The sequence below is a fragment of the Phocoena phocoena genome, chromosome 1 (assembly GCF_963924675.1).
Source record: "Phocoena phocoena chromosome 1, mPhoPho1.1, whole genome shotgun sequence".
NCBI classification, from domain to species: Eukaryota; Metazoa; Chordata; class Mammalia; order Artiodactyla; family Phocoenidae; genus Phocoena; species Phocoena phocoena.
Window position 1 is genome coordinate 21,046,654 of NC_089219.1, and position 22,107 is coordinate 21,068,760.

Consider the following 22,107-nt stretch of genomic DNA (forward strand, 5'->3'; position numbering starts at 1 on the left):
CACCCTTTAAAGGAGGTTCACCCTTTTTAAAATTGCAGACCCAGCACTTCCAATCCCTTCCCTTGCTATGTATATTTTTAGCCATTGCTGACCTTCTAAGACTATATAATTTAGTTTATTTTCTTTCTACCCCATTAGAATGTAAGCCTCACAAGGGTAGGGATCTTGGTCCTTTGTTTGCTGATGTGTTCCCACCCCTAGAGGGGTGGCTGGCACACGTGGGCTGAATCCAGTGCACACATGCATGTGCCGTGGCTTTCTGGCTCTCTCCCCTCTGAAACGAGCATGTCCAGGTGAACCCCACTCCCCACCCCAACAAGCTAAGCCTGTGTGCTTACATTGGGAGCATTCCCCTCATGCCCAAAGCAGGAGCTGGGACCAATTTAGTCCCCCCATCCCAGGACCCTAGTTGGGTAGGCACGGCCAGCGTGGGGTGGGAGGCTGCTTTCAGTCACCAAGCAAAGAAAGCCTTTCCACTCATCCTTCCAGCCATTCTGAGCCCAGCAGGGACCCAGTGAGCAGGTGAGATGGCTGGACTCACCCAGTTGACCAGGGGCCTCCTCTGCGGCCTTGTTTTTTCCACCCTGGCTGGAACCATCAAAGCCAGCACTTCAGAGGACACTAATGAGGCTGAATATGTTAAGGACTTTGCAACCCTTGGATCAAAGAGGCTGGGTAAACAGTGGGCAGCATCCAGGCCTGTGAGTGGCTGATGCCCTGAGGCATCAGCCTGCTTGAGAGCTTATGGCTGGTAGCTGGCACTCACTCCCAGACAGGCCCCAGATGCGTTTGGAAAGGAGAGTCCCTGCCCCTCCAGGGGACCTGCTTAGGGCAAGCCAGAGTATGTCCATCAGCAGTAGGGGGTGAGAGAGGAAGCTGGAGGGTTGAGGGAGCCTTTCCCAGCAAGGAGGCCAAGCCTCGGCTCTGGCTCTGAGGGTCCTAGAAGCCCTCCAGTCCCAGCTGCCACCACTAGGGGGTGGGTCTCCAGTCCAGACTCACCCTGCTTGTTCTCCACCTGCTTCCTGGGAAGGGTTAGGGAAGGGTGAGCAGGGCTGGGGTCAAGCAGCCCTGAGCACTGGAGTGTGAGGCCAGGTCCAGGGTCATTAGGACTCCAGGTAGGAAACATTGAAATATTTGCTCTTTAGCAAGAGACTTGCTGAGGTGATGTCCAGGGGCAAGTCACACCTGTGTGGACAGGGGCTCCTAGGACAGTTGCCAAGCTGGGCTGGTGCTGGGGGAAGGAGGAGCATTCCCCAGCTACAGCCCAGGACTCAGACCCTGCCCTCCAAATGTCTCCTCCCGCCAAATATCCCCTCCTATAATACAAGCCAGACTCAGGCTGGGGGAAGCGGCCACAGATCCCACAGACTGTGGAAGGTCCTTCTCCCAGGAGAAAGCATGGTACTAGGTTCAGTGTAGACAATCTTTATTGGCAGGTGTTAAGAGTGCTAAACAGTAGCAAATACAGAGGGATGGGAAGGGAGTGGGGTGTGGCTCTCCTCCCCCATGTAAGGACCCTGTAACCAGGCCAGTGGGGTGGGAGCACTTGACTGTGGCTACTTTGGACCCAGCACCCTCTGGAGAACAAGCTCCCAGGCAGGAGGGCTCCTCAGGACATGGGGGAAGGGAGCTGTACCCCGGCAGGGGCATGGGCTGTGTCCCACCCCAGGCTGCTTAGTTCCTGTCCACCTCACACCTCAACCGACAGCTTGGGGTAGGGGTGTTAGGGGACTAAGCTAAACCTATCCCTTTCCAAACCTATCTGCCTCATGCCTCAGTTTCCCTCCTCCTAGTTAGTGGCCCAGCCCAACCCAAAGTGAGTAGTTCCCATAACATACCATATTTTAGCCACTGTGTGGGCTGCAGGCCCTCGGAGGCTGCTGGTTCCACTGTGGGCTGGCCCTACCCAAAAAAGACCCCTTCTAGGCCACAGAAATCAACCTGAGATGACAGGCATTGAAGCTACCATCCCAAACATTCTTTGTCTCCTGAAGGCAATTGACCCCCAAGACGAATTTCCCCTGCACCCCACAATCATGCTGGTCCAAAAGTGTAGTGCAAATAACCAAAAGGTCCATTTACCAAGAATCTAAGCTTGGCCTTCAGCCCACAGGGGCTTCACTCGGGGGAGGAGTCTGGTCTGTTCAGTTTAAGGCCCAACCCTGCAGCAGTGCTGGGCTACCTGGCACAGGCTGCCTGTCTCTGGTCATGTTCTCCATGCACTTCTGGAGGCCCCACTCCATATGCAGAGGCCTAGTCCTTTCTGGCCAGGGTCTGAGTCAGTTACAAGGCAGCCAGGTGGGATAGGAGGCGTGGGCCCGGGACAGCAGAGGCTGCACGGGGGTCACATAGTAATTGACAGTGGTGGGCACGACCCCGTCAGGGACTGGGGAGCGCCAGGCCAGGGAGGCCACGGCCGCCGGGCCCTGCTCGGCCAGCGCCTGGAGCGCCAGCGTGGCGATGAGGGCCAGTGTCTGGCGGCGCTCGTGGCTCATGAGGCACACTGTGCTCTCGTTGACCACCCGGTGCAGCGTCACCAGGCAGGCGTAGCGGCGCGCCGAGTCGGCCCCGCTGAAGTGGGCCTCGAGGTAGCGCTCCAGCATGCGCTGCTGCTCAGCCAGGTCCGGGAAGTCGATGAAGAAGCGGGAGCACATGTAGCGCTGCAGGGCGCTCACGTCGGTGCTGGGCCGCGGCCGTAAGCCCCGCACCAGCAAGTGGCAGTACTTGAGGAGGCCGCCCCCTCGGATCTCTTCGGGACTGCGTGTGGCAATGACGCGGTGCCGCAGGTGGTCCAGGGCCTCTGCGAAGTCCCCGTACAGGCTCTCGCCTGTCACCGTGGGGTGGAAGGCCTCGGACATGGGCGTGGAGGAGCATTGGCTGAAGAGCAGCAGGGAGTCCAGGAGGATCTGGAAGGAGTCTATGCTAAACTCGAATTGGCGCCTGACCGAATCCACGAACTTGAGCTCCACGTTCTTACCGCTCTTGTTGGACAACGAGATGAGGCTCCAGCGGTCCGTGTCTGTGCACACTTTCACCAGCTTCTGCACATAAGCCTCCTTGAGTGTCAGGGGTGTGATCTTGGCCCGGCTCACGCCGGCCGGCAGGAAGTCCAGCAGGCAGGCCAGCACCACCTCTTTGGTCAGCTGGAAAGACGCCTCGCTGCGCAGGTCCACGCGGAACACCAGGTCCAGGTCCTTGTAGCCCAGGCCACTCTCGGGGTGCAGCACGTGGCTGGCGGCCGAGCCGTGCAGCCGCACACCGTGCACGCGCAGTCCCTGCTCCTCCAGGCTGCTGCGGACAACCTGCAGAGGGGGTGGCAGGAGGGCGAGGTATCAGCGACCTGGGCCCCTGGGGTCCGCTGTGGGCTTCCACGTAATAATCACAGCGACATCAACCACTGTTGACCACTTATCAGCTGTTGTGCCTTTGGAAAATCATTTAATTCTCTAAGCCTAAGCCTCTATTTCCTAATCTAGAGAGTGGCCCATTTGGAGGAATGACTCAGCAATAATGATAACACAGCCGTGCACAGAATTTACTAAATGCCAGGTCCTGATCCTTTATACATTAGGTCCTTTATACATTTGGATATAAACTCATGTAAATCTTCCAGTGCCTCTATGAGGTGGGTATTATTACTCCCACTCTACAGATGGGGAAATGGAAGCACAGAGGGGCCAAGTAACTTGCCCAAAGTCACACAGCTGGTGAATGCAGAGCTGGGAATTAAACTCAGAGTTCATGTCTTAACCAGTATGCAATTCCACCTCTCTAAAACAAAACACTTCGTTTTGTGCCAGACATGATGCAAACTGCTCAAATGTGCTGGGAATGTAACTGGCTGTTCACGTGCATTACTACATTAATGCTCACAATAATCCTGTTTGAGTATTATTACTCCAATTTACAGATGGAGAACCTGAGGCACAGAGGGGTCATGTCCAAAGTCAGAGAGTAGTCGGGCTGAGACTAGAACCCAGGACAGGTGGATTCTCAAGTCCATGCGTGCTCTTTTGACTATGACACATTCATCTATCTTTACAAGGACACAGTGAGGTAAATATTAGACTAATTTTACAGATGAGGAAACTGAGGCTTATAGTGGTAAAACACTTAAGGCTCAGAGAGGAAGCCGTTCAGAAATGGCAGGGCTGGACGTTGAAACCCAAACTCTTTCTGCTCTTGGGTGAGGGGATGGGTCAAAATCCCTGGACCCGGACATTCAGTGTTCTCAGCATCCCAGAGTACTTCACACACCGAAAGTGACCAGGCAGCATTCTTACCCTGAGCGATTCTGCAACCCCGCCTTGCTGCCAAGTCAGCTCCAGACCCGGCTGCTCTTCAGGCCTCCCAGGGAATTACTACAAAGAATGCACGTAAGTGCTGAGGAGGCAAGCTGCAGTGGGGCAATCTGAGGCGGGCGGCTCCCTCCAGAAAGCTTCCAGGAGGAGGACCCTGACTAGGGAAAGGTATTATCATGGCTATGGCGGTGGAAACATCTGGCCATCAGGGACCTGCGGGGCCAGGCAGCTGGGGCAGGGGAAGAGGAATATTGGCTCGACACCTATTGGGTGCCAGGCATTGGACCTTCTTACCAGAATCTATGGGGAATAGATCTTTAAAATCTCCAAGTTATAGATGGGGAAACTGAGGAGTGAAGTTACCTGCCCAAGGTCACCCAGAGGTGATCCAGGTATGGCTGACTCCAAAGTCTATCTTCTTTCTACCACATTACCAACCCAGGGTTTGGAAGGAGCAGAGGCCAGAAAGTAGGGTTCTAATCCTCTCTCCTTTTCAAAATTTCAAAGTGAGGGCAACCCTCCAATCACTGAAGCCCAGGGCCAGAGTAGCTAGGGAGCAGGAGGGTGGGGGTTGGGGAAGCCTGGCCAGGCAGATGGGGGAGGCTGGAAGTAAGGGGCCAGTTGTTGCAGTCCAGCCTGTGGGACTTCTAACCCACACTCTGGCAGCTGGCAGCTGTGCCCATGTAGGCCAAGGGGAGAACTGGGCCAAAGACTTTGTCCTAAGGACACTGGCAGACCTGCAGAGTAGACCAGCCCCCTCTCCAAGTCCCATTAGAGCTGACTGGGCCTTACTCAGTGCCAGCTCCTGCCCCCAGGCTGATGCCCACCCTAGGGCATGGCATCTGGCCTGGTGAGTAGGTAGGAGTACCCTTGTTAAATCGCCTGTGTCAGGCCGTGGGGCCGGCCGTGTCAGCCAGCCAGCCAGCGGCTGTTGTCTTTTTCCCAGGTGTGACTACAGCCAGCTTGGCAGGCAGTCCCCAGATAGATACTACCACACCCAAGGACTGCAGGGCAGCTTGGAGCCTCCTGAATCAGACTTTCCAGCCATGGAGGGGGCAGTGGCTGCACCTTCCTTTCTTCTGTACCAAGGCCCTCCCCCAAACCACTCTGCTCCCAGGCTGTTGCTGAGACCTGCAGGGAGACCATAGGTGCTATCAGCCAGCAGGCTTACAAAACTTGAATCCAGATCCACTCTCTAGCTGCAGCTGGAGAGATCAGAGTCTGATTCAATCCTCTGGACCCAGAGAGGGCAAAGGACTTGTTTAGGGTCACACAGCCAATAAGTGGCTAAACTTAATTAAAACCAGTCCAGGAGCAGGGGTCCTCCTACAGGAGAGTGGGTCCCTCTAGCCCAGGGACAAGCAAGAATAGCATCTCTAACTGCCCAGATCACTGCTGTTGGAAAATCTTGTGGGGGTAGAGAGGGAGAAAGGTTCCAATTCTTGAACCATCAGACAACTCAGCACTAGTGAGAAGCCCAAAATCAACAACCAGCACCCCCACCACACACACACACACACACACACACACAATCAGTACCTCCACCACCCGCCACACACACACACACACACACACACACACAACCAGTACCTCCACCCCCCCGCCACACACACACACACACACACACACACACACACACACACACACACACACACACACATATCCCAATAGTTTGTGAAGCTGCCAGCCGCGGGTTCCTGCCAGGAGATGGACTTTCTTCACACCAGGTGAAGGCACCTGTTTCCTTTGGAGTCTGGAAGCAGAAGGGGCGTTGGAGAGCAGTTCAACCCATCCTCATTGAACAAATAGGGACACTGGGCCCAGCAAAGGGAATTGACAACTGTCCAGGCCCTGAAGCCAGATGTCCAACCTGCCAGTCCAACTCTGAAGTCGCCACTTCCCCCTCCCCACCACAGCCGGCTGCTCCCTGTTTTGTGATATTTCTGACCCTAGTCTAGGACAGTAGTACATTGTACTATTATCACATTGTAGAGTCAGCTCCTATTGACTGGCAGTCTCCCCCACCTGGCTGGAAGGCAGGGAGGCTGGGTCCCAGTCACATCTATGCCCCTAGTGTCCTGAACAGGGCCTGGCACAGAGCAGACACCAGTAAAGGCAGTTTGGACCATACTGATAGGGGCAGGGACTTCCCCTCCAGGGCAGTGCATGGTGCAGAGGTGAATTGCCACACTGGGCTCATGCCTGGGACAATAGTCCTAGAGTTACAGCATTTGGGGCCCCAAGGTTGACCTGACTGTCAAGGGGAGAAGAGTCTCAACTGGTTTCCTAATTACCCCATGACCTGTCAAGGGGAGAAAAGCCTCAACTGGTTTCCTAATACCCCATGACAGTGGGGCAGCCAAGAAATGCCTCAGTGAGCACCACCGATGAGTCAGCCCTGGGGAATCTGTCCCCACCCCCTCCCATTCCTTGGGAGGGAGGGCGAGGTAATCCCCCAGCAAGCACCACTCCGCCTCTGTGGAAGCTAAGGCAGAAGGAGTAGGGTGGTGGCCTGCTTCACCTGGCTTGTATGGTTCACTTCCCCAGAAAGAAAGTTCATCTGCTGGCAGGAATATGCAGGAATTGTGGCTAGATTTTCTGGCTCCTTCTATCTGCTAACACCTAGAAGTTGAGTCTTGGGAACTGGGGAAGAGGTGGGAAAACCTTGAACCTGAAGTAACCGACTCCTGGGAAGACCCAAGATTCTCTGGGTTTGATGTTCCCCTCTAGGTAATCTTAGGCAACTCGCTGCCCCTCTTGGGGCCTCAGCTTCCCCAGCTATAAAATGCATACAATAATGACCATCTTCTGGTATTTCAGGGCATGACAGTGCCTGGGCTAACAGGTGAAAGAGCAATTTTAGGGTTGTTGAGAGTCAGGTAAAGGGAAGAGGGAGTCTGTGGAAGAGGAGAGAATTCTCTTCTGCTCCTCAGGAGAGAGGTGGGGCTTGGGGCCAGAGACTCGGCCCTCATTTCCAATCTTGGGGAGGGAGAGAAACACCTAAATTGGACACCTGATGTTGCCCTCCAGCATGCAGGCATCAGAGCTGGACTGGCGCTTAATTTCCTCCTGCCACAACCCTACTTGAGAGGGAGTCCTTGCTGGAATTTCTTAGCTTTCCCACCTAGCGAGGCGGCTCTTGAGCCATGCGCTGTGGGAACACAGGACAGAGTCTGCTCCTAGAACCTTGAGAGAGGGAAGAGGTAGAGAGTGAGACCCGGGGATGACGATTTAGAGATGAAAAGAGCTATTTTGGACTCAAGCATGTACACCTACCCACCCAGGGTTGCCTGGCATCTGTTGTCCCTGCAGGCGGGGTTGTTCTTCCTTCACGGCCAGGTCCCTCCCTATTTCCCACCTCTCTCCCAGCCAGGGCCTAGGTGAATGGTCCGAGCGGAATTGGGGCTCCTTAAGGGGCGGGGGACGGGAAAGTCAAGTGGGGAGAGAGTATGAGGTGCAGGGGGAGGAGGGTATGGACTACCATCAATGTCGTGCGATTTTGTTACAGCCCCTGTCCTTCTCTGAGCCTTGTTTTCTTAGCTTTCCAGCAAATCGAACAGACTCCGGGAGCCTCCCAGCCACGAGAGCCTCAGCCCCATATCCCCGCCCAGCGCCTCTCACCTGCACGATCTGCCGGGGCTGCACGCTCAGCGTGGGGAAGTTGCCGCGCCCATGAATGGGAATCGGTTCGCTCAGGAGCGCATCCAGCCGCTTCACCTGCGGCCAACTCAGCCCACTCAGGTGCCGTCCGAGGGAGGCCGATGCAGCCTCCGGGTCGGGGCCGCCGCCTGCCGGGGCGGCCGTAGCCATCGCCGAGGCCGCAGCGGTCTCCACCTGTGCAGCCGCTCGGTCTGGGCTCTCCGCTCCGCTTTCCGAAGGCATCATTGGCCCGGCCCCGGGGCCCCGACGGCAGAAACCGGAGGGCTGTTAAGGGGAAGAGGGCAGGGAGAGCGGCTGGGCCGGGGCCAACGCGGAGGGCGCGGGGCCGGACGGCAGCGACAGCGAGGTAAACCCAGGGTACACCTCCGACGGCAAGGACCAACAGACTCTAAAGCTTGTGGCCTGGGGCCCAGCCGACTCTTATAGGCCGCGGGCGACACGCCGATTGGTGCCGGCTGCTGTCACACAGCGGGAACCGCCCCGCCTCTCGACGCTCCTACCATTGATCAGCAGAGCTTTGTACTTGAGCCCCTGGTCGCCAGGAAGATTCCGATTGGCTGGAAGGCACGCCCCTGTCCCGCCCTCCTTCTCCGGCAGAATTCCCTCCTTTGGTCCTTAAAGAACTTCTCTTCTCCGTGATTGGCCCGGGCGGAAGGCAGCGCCTGGATTTAAAGGGACTGCGCCCTCCAGGGGCAGACGTGAGGGAAGTGACCTGTGGAGTTTGAAGCGGAGTCTTCAAGCGGACCACTAAGATCCCCCCCACCCCACCCCCACCCCCGCTGGAAGGAATTTCGAAATCACCCGGCCTGGTGCTGGTCGTACGCTATTTTCAGAAGGCCAGAGAGATTGTGCCACTTGTTCAACTCCACACAGTGCTCCTCCTGCTCTCCGTCAATCTTCCAGAGTTGAGAAAAGGTAACAAACTTGTATACCGTGGAAGATACTTTTTTTTAAATGTGACTTTATTTGGAAATAGGGTCTTTAAAAATTTTTTTTATTTATTTAATTTATTTATTTTTGGCTGTGTAGGTCTTCGTTGCGGTGCGCGGGCTTCTCATTGCAGTGGCTTCAGTAGTTGTGACTCGCGGGGTCTAGAGCGCAGGCTCAGTAGTTGTGGCGCACGGGCTTAGTTGCCCCGCGACATGTGGGATCTTTCCGGACCAGGGCTCGAACCCATGTCCCCTGCACTGGCAGGCGGATTCTTAACCACTGCGCCACAAAGGAAGCATAATACTTTTAAAATGTACTCTCTTGAGTACATCACTGCCTGGCCAGCGTTAATGTTTTGGTTTAGGGGTGAGGAAACCTGCTCAGAGAAGGGGCCTGACTCTCTCAAGGTCACACAGCAGGTGAGACGGGGCCCTGGTGCTGAATCTGCGCTATAGAATCAGTGGGCGCATGCTTTTTCCACTACACTTGAGAGACCTAGGGCCTTCACGGGGCTGGAGGTTGGAGGGAAGCTGGAACTGGGGTGTTGGTCTTCTGGCAGGAGCTTCCTGGGTAGCTGGTGGAAGTCTTTCCTGCCAGCCTCTTACCTTTCTCAGGTCCTGTGTGACCTTGGGCAAGTCACTAAACCTCTCTAAGCCAGTTTCCTCATCTGCTCCAGAGAAGGGGCTCAATAATTTTTTTTAAAAATTTGACTTGATTATTTATAGTTGGCAAAACATTTTCATATGTTTTATTGAAATAATACGTTTCCGTGTTTTTCTCTTGCACTTTACAGAGCCTAGTGGGATGAGGCTTATTATTGTTGTTACTTTTAATCTTTTTTTCTTATTTTAAATATATGTGCTTGTGGCAAAATTTTAGAAATTGAGTCTGATTCATCTCTGCAATATTCTCTTTTAAATTAAACATTATTCTTCTAGCAATTAATTAAATATCATTCTCTTAACACCCCCATTCCATAAGGTAGGCTGGGCAAGGAGCAATGTGTCCAATGTACAGACAGAGAAACCAAAACCTAGAAATGGTAAACTACATTCCATGGTCACCAGGTTGTCTCAGACAGACCTAGGACTAGATCCCAGGAGCCTGACTCTCAGACTAGAGCAGCTGCTTCCTCTGTCTGGAGGCCAGCCCAAGCAAGATCCTGCCCTCGTCCCCTCCCTCCCTCCCTCCATCTTATCTGGGGTCAGGGACTTCCTCTGGCCTCCAGGGTGGGGACCTGCTATTTGCTCCACTGCTTGGCTTTGTGACTTCGGGCAAGTCTCTTGCACTGTCCTCAGCGCAGTTGCTTGCTATTTTGTTTTACCATCTCTTGAAAGATAAGAAATAGATAAGAAATATACTTCAACCAAACCCAGAGTCTCCAAACCCTTGACCTATCACTTCCATGCCCCAGCAGAGGAAGGAAAAGAAAGGAAACTAACATCTACTGGATAACCTACTATGCACCAGATACTTTATATACGTGATCTCTAATTCCTAAAAATACATCTCAAGAAGTGGCATCATTATCCTCAACTTACAGATGAAGAACCTAAGGTTTAGAGAGGTCAAGTGACATGCCTAAGGTCATACAATTACTAATTGGCAGTGTGAGACTTGAACCCAGGTCTCCTGACTCCAGAGCCCTAATTCCCTCCTCTTCTTAAAAGACTTGGCACAGATCACAGAGTCATGCTTGGCATAACCCTGGATGAATGAACCCACAAGATCCATTCATCCATTCATGTATTCATTCATCAACCAACACAGATATACTAAGTACCTACTGTGTACCAGAGGCTGGGCTAGGCCCTGGGATATGATAGGCAAGGTCCCTGCCCTTCTCGAACTGACATTCAAGTGTAGTAAGACAATAGTCAAGTAAGTAAATAAATAAGACATTTTGAATAGTGCTAAAAACAAAATAAAACAGGGACTTCCCTGATGGTCCAGTGGGTAAGACTGTGCCCTCCCAATGCAGGGGGCCTGGGTTTGATCCCTGGTCGGGGAGCTAGATCCTGCATTCATGCCACAACTAAGAGTTCACATGCCACAACTAAAGATCCCGCATGCTGCAACTAAGACCTGGCACAGCCTTAATAAATAATAAGTAAATAATTTTTAAAAACAGGGAAATGGAAGAGAGAGCAGCCACAGGTGTATGTGAGTGTGAAAAATATATAGCAAGAGAGGGGAAGAGAACTAGAGAGATCAATGTACATCATTAGATGGTGTAATCACGGAAGTCCTCCCTAAGGAGGTGACATTTCCATTGTGTCTGCTGGATCCACTTCTGCCCTATCTCCCCATGCTTGTCCCTGGACAGCCAGAGCAGCAGAGAAGGTGCCAAGCTACATATTCCTCGAACTCTGAAGGCTTTAGCTGAGAGGCCCTTTGGCAATCATTTTGTTTACTCTCTTCCCACTTTGTAGATGGGGAAACTGGGGTCCAGAAAGCAGAAGGGATTTACCCCAAGGAGACTGGCTAGGGCTGGAACTACACAGGGGCAGCGCCTTGTGGTGTGGGCTGGTGCTGTGCCCACCCCATACACTTGAATTAAGTTCTCTAAGGAAGGAAACTTAGAGATCTCTTTTCCTCTCCCCTTCCTTCTGCCTGGGCTAGGAAGAGCAATTAGTTAATTCATGTACTGTGAATCACCCTTCTGTTGACACTTCTATTTCCAAAGCTAATTGGTCCAATGTTTGACCAATCACAGGACCTGAACTTTAGTGTTGCGGGGGGTGTGTGTGACTTGGGGGTGTAGGAAGAGGAGAGAGAAGACAAGAGCAGGGGTAAACTCATAGGGTTTTTTATTTTCACCAAGACCAACTTTTAATTGTTCCAATGAATGGAGGGGATAATGACAGCTGAAGTACATCCTGAAGAGTCCAACTGGCTTTCAAATTTTATATATGAGCCTTTTCCCCCCTGTACAAATTTCCCGTCTTAATTCTGACTCCAACTGATTTTAAAAGGGAACTTACTCTGTATAATAATTGACTCAGCGTGACACACTTTCCCTATCTGGGCCTCAGTTTCCTATTCTGTAAAATGGGAGAGAAATAGGAGTCAGGCTCTTCCATTCACACCTTCTATGATTTAAGGTGGTGGGAAGGGAGAAGAGGTCCTAGGAGAGCCTTGGTCCCTACATTGGCCCCTCAGCTCTGGGACCCAAGGCAGGAGCATCCTGGGATCAGCCCACATTACTGAGTGCATTGTTCCTAGACCCACACCAGGCAGTTTCCACACAGTTTCTCATTCAATTTTCAGAACATAATCTTTTGACATAGGAGTCATCTTTCACTTTGCACGAGAGAAAACTGAGGCTCAGAGAAACTAATTAATTTGAGCATGAGTTGGTGAGTGGCGCTTCATATCCAGGTCTGGCTGAATCCCAGGCCCGTGCCCTACCCAGGGTCCTGCCCCTGAGGATGACTTGGTTTGTTCAATTACCCACAGATACTCCTCCCCTATGGAGAACACCCATTCCCTCCTCCCATGGTTCTTGTCCTCCACCCAGCCTCAGTCCCTCATGGCCAAGGTGATTTCCTAGACCTTGTCATTACCAACAATTATGCCCCTACCCTGAGTAATTTCAATATCAAGTATTCCATCCTCCTGACACCACCTCCTGTCTCTTCTGCTCACTCCCTCTAGAACCCTGACTCCATCAGTTCCGGATCTACCAGAACTTCAGTTCACTGATCTTCCCACCTTTTCCCCTACTGTTCCTCGCCTCCCTCATGTCCTGACTTTCCTCCTTAACCAGCTTAGATTCTGTGGACCATAATTATAATTACTTCCTCGCATACGCCCTCAACCCCCTTGCTCCTTTCTTGTTAAATTGCACTCACCTGGCAAAACCACACCCTTAATCCAACTCTGCACTTGCACCCACACAGTTGGCAGAAGCTGGAGGAAGACACACAGCCCTGCTGACTGGTCTCACTTTAATGTCACACCCACCCTCCTCCAGGGGACCCTTTGCACTGTCTCAAGATCCTACGATATGACCCAGTCCTGTCACTCTCCCATGGTCCTATAGACAATTTCTTACCTTCTCCTCTCTCCTCAATCCCTGAAAGCTCCTCCCCCAACCCTCCCTCAGCTCTTGACCTCGCTTCCTACCTCACTGAGAAGATAGAAGTGATCAAAAGAGAATTTCTGCAGACTCTCAACACCTCCTCTGCCCAATCCCTGGGTCTGTGCCTCATTTTTACCCTCCCTCCTGCTACCTTGGATGAACCCCATTTGCTCCTCTCTGTGCTTCCCTTCCACTCATACACCAGATCTCCTGCCTCTCACCTGCTCAAGGACTTCACTTGGGCCATTTCCCCCTCTCTACTGGTTCATTCCAATCAGTGTTGAGACATAATTTTTTTGCATCTCAGAAAAAACCACAACAAAACCAAGAAACCTCTCTTGACCTCACATCTGCATCCCCTCTACCCCATTTCTCCATATAGATCTTCCTTGACTTAGGGTGGGGTTACATCCTGATAAACCCATGGTAAGCTGAAAATATCCTAAATTGAAAATGCATTTAATACATGTAACCTACTGTTAACTAGGTTTAGCCTAGCCTACCTTAAACGTGCTCAGTACACTAACATTAGCCTGAAGTTGGGCAAAATCACTTAATACAAAGCCTATTTCATAATTAAATGTTGATCATCTCATCTAATTTATTGAATACTGTATTGAAAGTGAAAGGCAGAATGGGTGTAAATGTGTCGGCTGTTTCCCCTTGATGTGATGTGGTCATATGGTTCAATGGGAGCTGCAGCTCGCGGCCACTGCACAGCATCACGAGAGAGTATCAGACCCAATATCGCTAGCCCAGGAGAAGATTAAAATTCAAAAAAGTACGTTTTCTACTGAATGAGTACTGCCTGTGCACCATTGTAAAGTCGAAAAATTGTAAGTAGAGCCATTGTAAGTTGAACCACCGCAAGTCGGGCACCATCTGTATAGCAGAACTCTTTGAAAATGTTCATATTTGCTGCCTTCGCTTGTTCTCTTCTCGCTTGAACACACTTTAATAAGGCTTTTGTCCCCACCACTAGACCAAGACTGCTTTTAGTCGAGGTCACCTGTGACCTTCACGTTGCCTAATCCAATCCTCAAGGGGTTTTGGCCCCACCGTGCAGCTTGCGGGATCTTAGTTCCTCTACCAGGGATTGGACCTGGGCCACAGCAGTGAAAGTGCCCAGTCTTAACCACTGAACCGCCAGGGAACTCCCCATCACATTTTTTTTTGGAAATAGGTTTATTGAGATAAAATTTAGCTAATGAATTATATGGGTGAAGTATATGATGGCTAACGTATACTTCACCCATATAAAGTGTACAGTTCAGTGGTGCTTGGTATACTGACAGAGCTGTTCAGCCACCACCATAATCAATTTTAGAACATTTTCGTCACCCCCCAAAGAAACCCTGTGCCCTTTAGCAGTCACTCCACATTTTCCCCCAACCCCTTCAACTCACAGACAAACACTAATCTACTTTCTGCCTCTGTATAGATTGCCCTATTCTGGGCATTTCATATAAATGGAATCATACAATATGTGGTCTCTTGTGACTGGTTTCTTTTACTTAGCATAATGTTTTCAAGGTTCACTTGTGTTATAGCATGTATTAGTATTTCACTTTTTCTTTATTGACAAATCATATGCCATGGATATATGGATATACCACATTTTATTTATCCACTCATAAACATTTGAGTTGTTTCTACTTTTGGCTATTATGAATACTGCTATGAATATTCATGTACAAGTTTTTTTTTTTACTTTTTTTTTCTTTTTAAAGAGCAGCTTTAAATTCACAGCAAAATTGAGAGGAAGGTACAGAGATTTCCTGTATAGACTCTGCCCCCACATATGTATAGTCTCCTCCATTATCAACAAAATCCCACCAGAGTGGTACATTTGTTACAACTGATGAACTTACATTCACACATCATCATCACTCAAAGTTTACATGAGGGTCCACTCTTGGTGTTGTACACATACAAGTTTTTATGTGGACATGTGCTTTCATTTCTCTTGGGTAAATATCTAGAAGTGGAATTACTGGTCATAGGTAATAAGGTAACTTTATGTTTACCCATTTGAGGAACTGCCAGACTGGTTTCCAGAGCAGCTGCACCATTTTACATTTCTCACCAGTGGTGTATAAGGGTTACAATTTCTCTATATCCTTGTCAACACTTGTTATTATATGTCTTTTTTGTTTGTTTTTTTTTGTGGTATGCGGGCCTTTATCTGTCGTGGCCTCTCCCGTTGCGGAGCACAGGCTCCGGACGCGCAGGCTCAGCGGCCGTGGCTCACGGGCCCAGCCGCTCCGCGGCATGTGGGATCTTCCCGGACCGGGGCACGAACCCGTGTTCCCTGCATCGGCAGGCAGACTCTCAACCACTGCGCCACCAGGGAAGCCCCATATGTCTTTTTGATTATAGCCATCTTAGAAGTAGTATCTCATTGTGGTTTTGATTTGGATGTCTCTCATCGCTAATGATGTTGAATTTCTTTTCATGTGCTTATTGGCCATCTGTACCTCCTTTGGAGGAATGTCTATTCAAATCCTGTACCCATTTTAAGTTGCTTTTTTTTTTTTTTGACTGTGCCATGCAACATGTGGGATCTTAGTTCCCCTACCAGGGATGGAACCCGGGCCCCCTGCAGTGGAAGCGCAGAGTCCCAACCACTGGACCGCCAGGGAAGTCCCCTAAATTGCATTATTTTAAAAAGTTATTGTTGGGGGCTTCCCTGGTGGTGCAGTGGTTGAGAGTCCGCCTGACGATGCGGGGGACACGGGTTCGTGCCCCGGTCCGGGAAGATCCCACATGCGGCGGAGCGGCTGGGCCCGTGAGCCATGGCCGCTGAGCCTGCGCGTCCGGAGCCTGTGCTCCGCAATGGGAGAGGCCACAACAGTGAGAGGCCTGCGTATCGCAAAAAATAAATAAATTTTAAAAAATTAAAAAAAAAAGTTATTGTTGGGACTTCCCTGGTGGTGCAGTGGTTAAGACCCCGTGCTCCCAGTGCAGGGGGCCCAGATTCCATCCCTGGTCAGGGAACTAGATTCCACATGCATGCCGTAACTTGAGTTCACGTGCCGAAACTAAGGCCACAACTAAGACCCGGTGCAACCAAATAAATAAATAAATACTTAAAAAAATTATCTTTAAAAAAATTGTTGAGTTCTGAGGGTTCTTTATATATTCTAGATACAAGTCCCTTATCAGATATATAATTTGCAAAATTTTCTTCCATTCTAATTGTCAATTCTTAATCCTCATATTTTCCTAGATCTGTAAATTGCATGTGACACAGCTGATCATTCCCTCCTCTTTGAAATACTTTCTTCACTTCGCTTTTAAGATATCTTACTATCCTGATTTTTCTCCTATTTCACTGACTACTGTTTTGTGGTTTCCTCCTCATCCCCTCAACTGCCGAACAGTGAAGTGCCCAGGCCTCACTCCCTGGTCCTCTTCTCTTTGCTTTTTCTTTTTTTTTTTTTTTTTTTTTTGCGGTACGCAGGCCTCTGACTGTTGTGGCCTCTCCCGTTGCGGAGCACAGGCTCCGGACGCGCAGGCTCAGCGGCCATGGCTCACAGGCCTAGCCGCTCTGCAGCATGTGGGATCTTCCCGGACCGGGGCATGAACCCGTGTCCCCTGCATCGGCAGGCGGACTCTCAACCACTGCGCCACCAGGGAAGCCCCTCTTCTCTTTTCTGTCTACACTCACTCCCTTGGTGATCTCATCCAGTTTCAAGCTTTAAATGCCATCTCTGTGCTTGCAAATCCCAGATTTATATGTTCCAGCCCAGAGCTCTCTCCTGAACTCCAGGCTCGTTTATTTAATTTTACACAACACCTCTACATGTATCTTTATGGTCTCCTCAAACTTTGCACATCAAAAGCTGAATTCTTTTTTTTTTAATTTTGAAAAATATTTATTTATTACTTTTGGCTGTGGTGGGTCTTTGTTGCTGCGTGCGAGCTTTCTCTAGGTGCGGTGAGCAGGGGCTACTCTTCGTGGCAGTGCGCTGGCTTCTCATTGCGGTGGCTTCTCTTGTTGCGGAGCACGGGCTCTAGAGCGCGCGCACTTCAGTAGATGCAGCACGTGGACTCAGTAGTTGTGGCTTGTGGGCTCTAGAGCACAGGCTCAGTAGTTGTGGCGCACGGGCTTAGTTGCTCTGCGGCATGTGGGATCTTCCCGGACCAGGGCTCGAACCCGTGTCCCCTGCATTGGCAGGCGGATTCTTAACTACTGCGCCACCAGGGAAGCCCCCAAAACTGAATTCTTGAACTGAATTGCTCCTCCCACAGCAAATGGCAACTTCCAGTTCTTGGGCTGAACACGTGAAGCCATTTTTTATTCCTTTTTCCTCTCACATCCCACATCCAATTTGTCCGCAAGTCTTGTTGGCTCTACCTTCAGAATACAGGCAGACTCTGACCCCATCTTGCCCTCCACCCAGCTTGCTGCCACCTCTGTGGGCATCACCCCCCTCCCCTGGATTATTGGAGCCTCCCTGCTGGCCCACCTGCTATTGCACTTGTCTCCCACAGTGTGGTTTCAACCCAGCAGCCAGAGCGATCCTTTTAAAGCACAAGTCAGATCATGTCATTTTAATGCCTCCATCTCACTTGGAGTAAAAGCCAAAGTCCTCCACTCACCACAAGGCTCCATGGGACACCCCACCCCCATCTCCTCCCACTCTCCCCTCGCTCATCTGCTGCGGGTACACTGGCCTTCTTGATGCTCCTCTCCCACCTCAGAGCCTTTGCAAATTGCTTTCATCTGCCTGATACACTCATCTCTTCTTGGCCACATGGCTTGTGCCCAGTTCCTCCAGGTCTTTTTCTCAGTGTGTCCTTTTCTCAGTGAGCCCTAACTACCCAATTAGAATGGCAGTCTCCCCTCCCCACCCTCTCCTCTGCTTTATTGTTTCCATAGCACCCAGCACCATCTACACATCATGCTATACATCATACCTATTTCTTGCCTGTTTGTCTGTTGGAACAGAAGCTCCAGGAGGACAGAGATTTTGTCTGTTTTTGTTTTCTGTGTATCCCAGCTCCTGGAGTCTATAAATATTCATGGGACGAGTGAAGGGATGCTTGAGGGAAGGAGGAAGGAGCACTCTTCCAGAACCTGATCTTGCAGGGAGTGGTGCAGTACGGCTAGAGACAGATCTCTGAGGAGGGACTTGAACGGAGTCCTCCTCAAGGTCATGGAAATTTGGTTCCTGTTTCCAGCCAAGGAAGCCTGGTGAAGTAGGAGCCAAAAGCTTGAGTTCCTGTTCCAGCTTGGCCTCTTATTGGCTGTGTGCAACTGGGTGCAAATCATTCCCTTTCACTGAGCCTGGGTTTTCTCATCTGCTCATTGGGGTATTATGACCTAGTCTCAGGGCTGGCATAAAAGACCCAGTGCATGAGGGGTCCTGGCATGTAGTCAACACTCAGTGCCTGCTTGCTCTCCCCAGAAGCAGTGCTAATTTGCTAATTTGGAGCAAGGTTCAGATAGGTGTGGGTTTTTGCGGGGGGCTGGGGAGGAAAGAGGAAGAGAGAGTGAGACCATAGCGGCAGACGAGGCTCTGGGAGAGAAAGAGGAGGCTGAGGGCTAGACCCTAAAGGACAGGGAGAGACACCAGAAGACAGAGCTGTAAGCAGGGCACTCTCAGATCTCACTTCACTCACCTATGAGGCAGCTCATAAAGCCCCACCCCGACCAAACTCATTTGCACCCATCCAGCCCCTTGGGGAGGCAGGCAGACATGACTGATGATTGATTACACCCATTTCGTGGGTGAGGAAACTGAGGCTCAGGAGGTGGCAATATGCATCTCTGTCTCATCTCCCTTGCTAAAGGTGAGCTCCTCAGGTTCAAGGGTTGCCCACTTCCATTTCTGTCTCCTCAGGGCTGACGCTGCCAACTGAAAACAGGAGTGGGTATTCATCAGTGGGTTTCCAGCCCCAGCAGACCGCACACCCTCTTTTATAATAAATTTCTTGCAATATCTCTTTCCTGTAATGGAATGAGATTCACAGATAAAATATCCTATTCAGGGTTCTCCCACCGACCCCGCCGCGGGTCCCAGCAGCTCGGGCGGCGGGAGGAGCGGCAGCGGCTAGACAGCCCAGGTTCGCGAAGGCTCTCGGCGCGCCGCGGCCCGCAGGCACCCGGCACGCGCCCGCCCCGCCGCGACGATGCCCAAGAGGAAGGTCAGCTCCGCCGAGGGGGCGGCGAAGGAGGAGCCCAAGAGGAGATCGGCGAGGTTGTCAGCTAAACCGGTTCCTGCAAAAGTGGAAACGAAGCCAAAAAAGGCGGCAGGAAAGGATAAATCTTCCGACAAAAAAGTGCAAACAAAAGGGAAAAGGGGAGCAAAGGGAAAGCAGGCTGAAGTGGCTAACCAAGAGACTAAAGAAGACTTACCTGCAGAAAATGGAGAAACTAAAAATGAGGAGAGCCCAGCTTCTGATGAAGCAGGAGAGAAAGAAGCCAAGTCTGATTAATATCACACACCTGGTCCTATCAGTGGTCCCTGTTTCCCTTCTTGTACAATCCAGAGGAATATTTTTATCAACTATTTTGTAAATGCAAGTTTTTTAGTAGCTCTAGAAACATTTTTAAAAAGGAAGGAATCCCACCTCATCCCATTTTTTAAGTGTAAATGCTTTTTTTTAAGAGGTGAAATCATTTGCTGGTTGTTTATTTTTTGGTACAACCAGAAAATAGTGGGATATTGAATATGGGAGGCTTTGATTGTCTTGGGTGTCAGCTTAACATTCCACAGATGGAGGGTAGCTTTTATATCCTATAATACAAAGCGTACTAAATGGCAGTTTGGAGTCAGTTGCGCATTTAATGTCTTAAACACTTTAAATTACTTCTCTTCCCACGTTGTTTTTGGTAGAATTGTTTCCTAAAGCAAACCACTCACCCCTTGGTCTTGGCTCTCCTGGGCAGAGTTTTGTGCACTCTGTAACATCTTTGGTCGTGGTAGTCCAGTTCTTCTAGTAACTGTTAATGTGCTGTGAACGATTGACAATTTGAGTATGTAGTGTATGTGATATTAAATTGTGAATTAGTGGGACTTACGATGTAACAGCATATCAATATTTGAAGATATTGGTGCTTGATATCCTGTGAAGAAAAATTTGCCCCCAAATTTTAAGCTGGAAAATCACTGGAATAACTGTTCAGAAAAGAATCACAACTACATGATTTTTTAGGTTTTTGGTACGTATGTTGAGAATTGTGTACAAATTGAAATGTCTGTGTACTGATCCTCAAAACAACAAATAAAATCTCAATTATGAAAGAAAAAAAATATCCTATTCACACACTCAAAATTTTGGAAAAAAAAAAAAATCAGGGCTTCCCTGGTGGCACAGTGGTTGAGAGTCCGCCTGCCGATGCAGGGGACACGGGTTCGTGCCCCGGTCCGGGAAGATCCCACATGCCGCAGAGCGGCTGGGCCCGTAAGCCATGGCCGCTGAGCCTGTGCGTCTGGAGCCTGTGCTCCGCAATGGGAGAGGCCACAACAGTGAGAGGCCCGCGTACTGCAAAAAAAAAAAAAAAAAAAAAAAAAAATAATTTAAAAATATCAAGGTAATGCCCTAACTGAAATGTAGAGAAGAAATGAAAGGAAGGTAATCTGTTTTTTTTCATGATTTAATTTTTAATTGATATATAATTATAAAACATTACTTAAGTTTCAGGTGTGTGACATGGTTTGATATTTGTATACATTGTGAAATGATCACCACAATGTCTAGCTAACATCTATCACCACAGGTAGTTACAATTTTTTTTCTTGTGATGAGAATTTTTAAGATCTACTCTCTTGGGACTTCCCTGGCGGCAGTCCGGTGGCTGAGACTCCGCACCCACCACAGCTAAAGATCCCACAGGCGGCAACGAAGATCCCGCAGTGCAGCCAAATAAATAAATAAAATAAATATTAAAGATTTACTCTCTTAGCAACTTCTGAATTATGATACAGTATTATTAACTTTAGTCACCATGCAGGACACCCATGATTTATTTATCTTAACTGGGAATTTGTAGATATTTATTTGTTTATTTATTTGCTGTGTAAATACACAGGCAGACACTTGCAAAACAGGGCTTGTCAAATTGAAATGTGCATAGGAGTTACCTGGGGATCTTGTTAAAGTGGAGATTCTGAACAGCAGGTCTGAGGGAGGACCTGACAACCTGCATCTCTAACCAGCTCCCCGGTGTTGCCCAGCAGCTGCTCCACTGGCGCTGGCGGGAGAAGGATGCTTCCTGTTCCCTGGGCCCATGCACCACTCTGCCTTCCCAGCAGGACCTCTGCCCAGGGCCATCCCCTCCCCAGGCCCAAGCAAGGGGCAGCCCTGTCGGGACGGCCCAGAACAAACACTGCCCAGGAAAGCACCCGCCTTGCTGCCAAGCCTCATTCCCGACACCCATGTGGCTGGGTGCCCGCTGCCGAGACAGCAGTTCCCACAGGAGGAGCCTGCCCTGGGGTATGGGCCACTGGGGAGGGAGGGAAGCCCTGGGAATCAACGTCTGAAGGGGTGAGGGCTTTGTGTCCCTGCCCCACTGCTGCTTGGGCCACTAAATCCCAGTGCATTGTTTTCTTGCCCTGAGTGCCCTCCCATCCCCCTGTCTCCCACTTCTCCCTCATTCCCTTTGCCCTCAGTCTGGCCTAGGCCCCTGTAATGGGGAGCCCAGATTAACCTAGCCGTTCCCTATCCCGAGAAACTTTCAGGCTGGAGGCCAGCAGACAGGCAAACAGACACCTTTCACCTTTAAGCAGGTATTCTGTCAAAGGAGGTATGTGGGAGGGAACTCATTTCCAGCCTTTTGGGTGCCAATCAGAGAAGGCTTCCTGGAGGCAGCAGGAGCCCAGCAGGGCATGAAGGTGTGGAGGGATGCCTTAGACAGCCCTCTCTCCCAGAGTCCCCGCCTGGACAGGGCCTGCTGATTTGGGGCATCAGCAAGGGCATTGCTGCTGTGAAGATTCCAGAGGACCCCATTTTATAGGCTAGGGTAGAGGAAAGAGAAGCTGGGTTTGAGGCCCATCTGTGCCGCTGACATACTGTGTGCCTTCTGGGGAAAGCCCTTTTCCTGTCTGGGCCACCATAAAGGGATGGGATCTGGGGATCCCCAAGGCCAGTCTAGCTCTAAAGCCTGTGGTCCCTTGGTGACCA

At 50.5% G+C, this 22,107-nt stretch overlaps 2 protein-coding genes across 2 annotated transcripts; one reads left to right on the forward strand and one right to left on the reverse strand.

The window, feature by feature from the left end:
• Positions 1-1,409: 1,409 nt before the first annotated feature.
• On the reverse strand, positions 1,410-8,358 carry TENT5B (terminal nucleotidyltransferase 5B). The gene is made up of 2 exons (XM_065886841.1): positions 7,923-8,358; positions 1,410-3,302 (listed from the first exon to the last, which is right to left on the reverse strand). The coding sequence occupies exons 1-2, from the start codon at positions 8,184-8,186 to the stop codon at positions 2,280-2,282; spliced, it is 1,287 nt and encodes a 428-aa protein (XP_065742913.1). The 5' UTR covers positions 8,187-8,358; the 3' UTR covers positions 1,410-2,279.
• A 10,665-nt stretch (positions 8,359-19,023) lies between these two features.
• On the forward strand, positions 19,024-20,237 carry LOC136132798 (non-histone chromosomal protein HMG-14). Its single transcript, XM_065889789.1, has one exon. It carries the CDS (start codon positions 19,114-19,116, stop codon positions 19,417-19,419), a length of 306 nt encoding a protein of 101 aa, XP_065745861.1. The 5' UTR covers positions 19,024-19,113; the 3' UTR covers positions 19,420-20,237.
• Positions 20,238-22,107: the final 1,870 nt, after the last annotated feature.

What these genes read in the sequence shown, in the direction of transcription:
- TENT5B (XM_065886841.1), bottom strand. Translation starts at nt 8,186, where the DNA reads ATGATGCCTTCGGAAAGCGGAGCGGAGAGCCCAGACCGAGCGGCTGCA. An exon ending in AGCCCCGGCAGATCGTGCAG is followed by an intron (nt 3,303 to 7,922) that starts GTGAGAGGCGCT and finishes CCCCCTCTGCAG; the next exon opens with GTTGTCCGCAGCAGCCTGGA.
- LOC136132798 (XM_065889789.1), top strand. Translation starts at nt 19,114, where the DNA reads ATGCCCAAGAGGAAGGTCAGCTCCGCCGAGGGGGCGGCGAAGGAGGAG.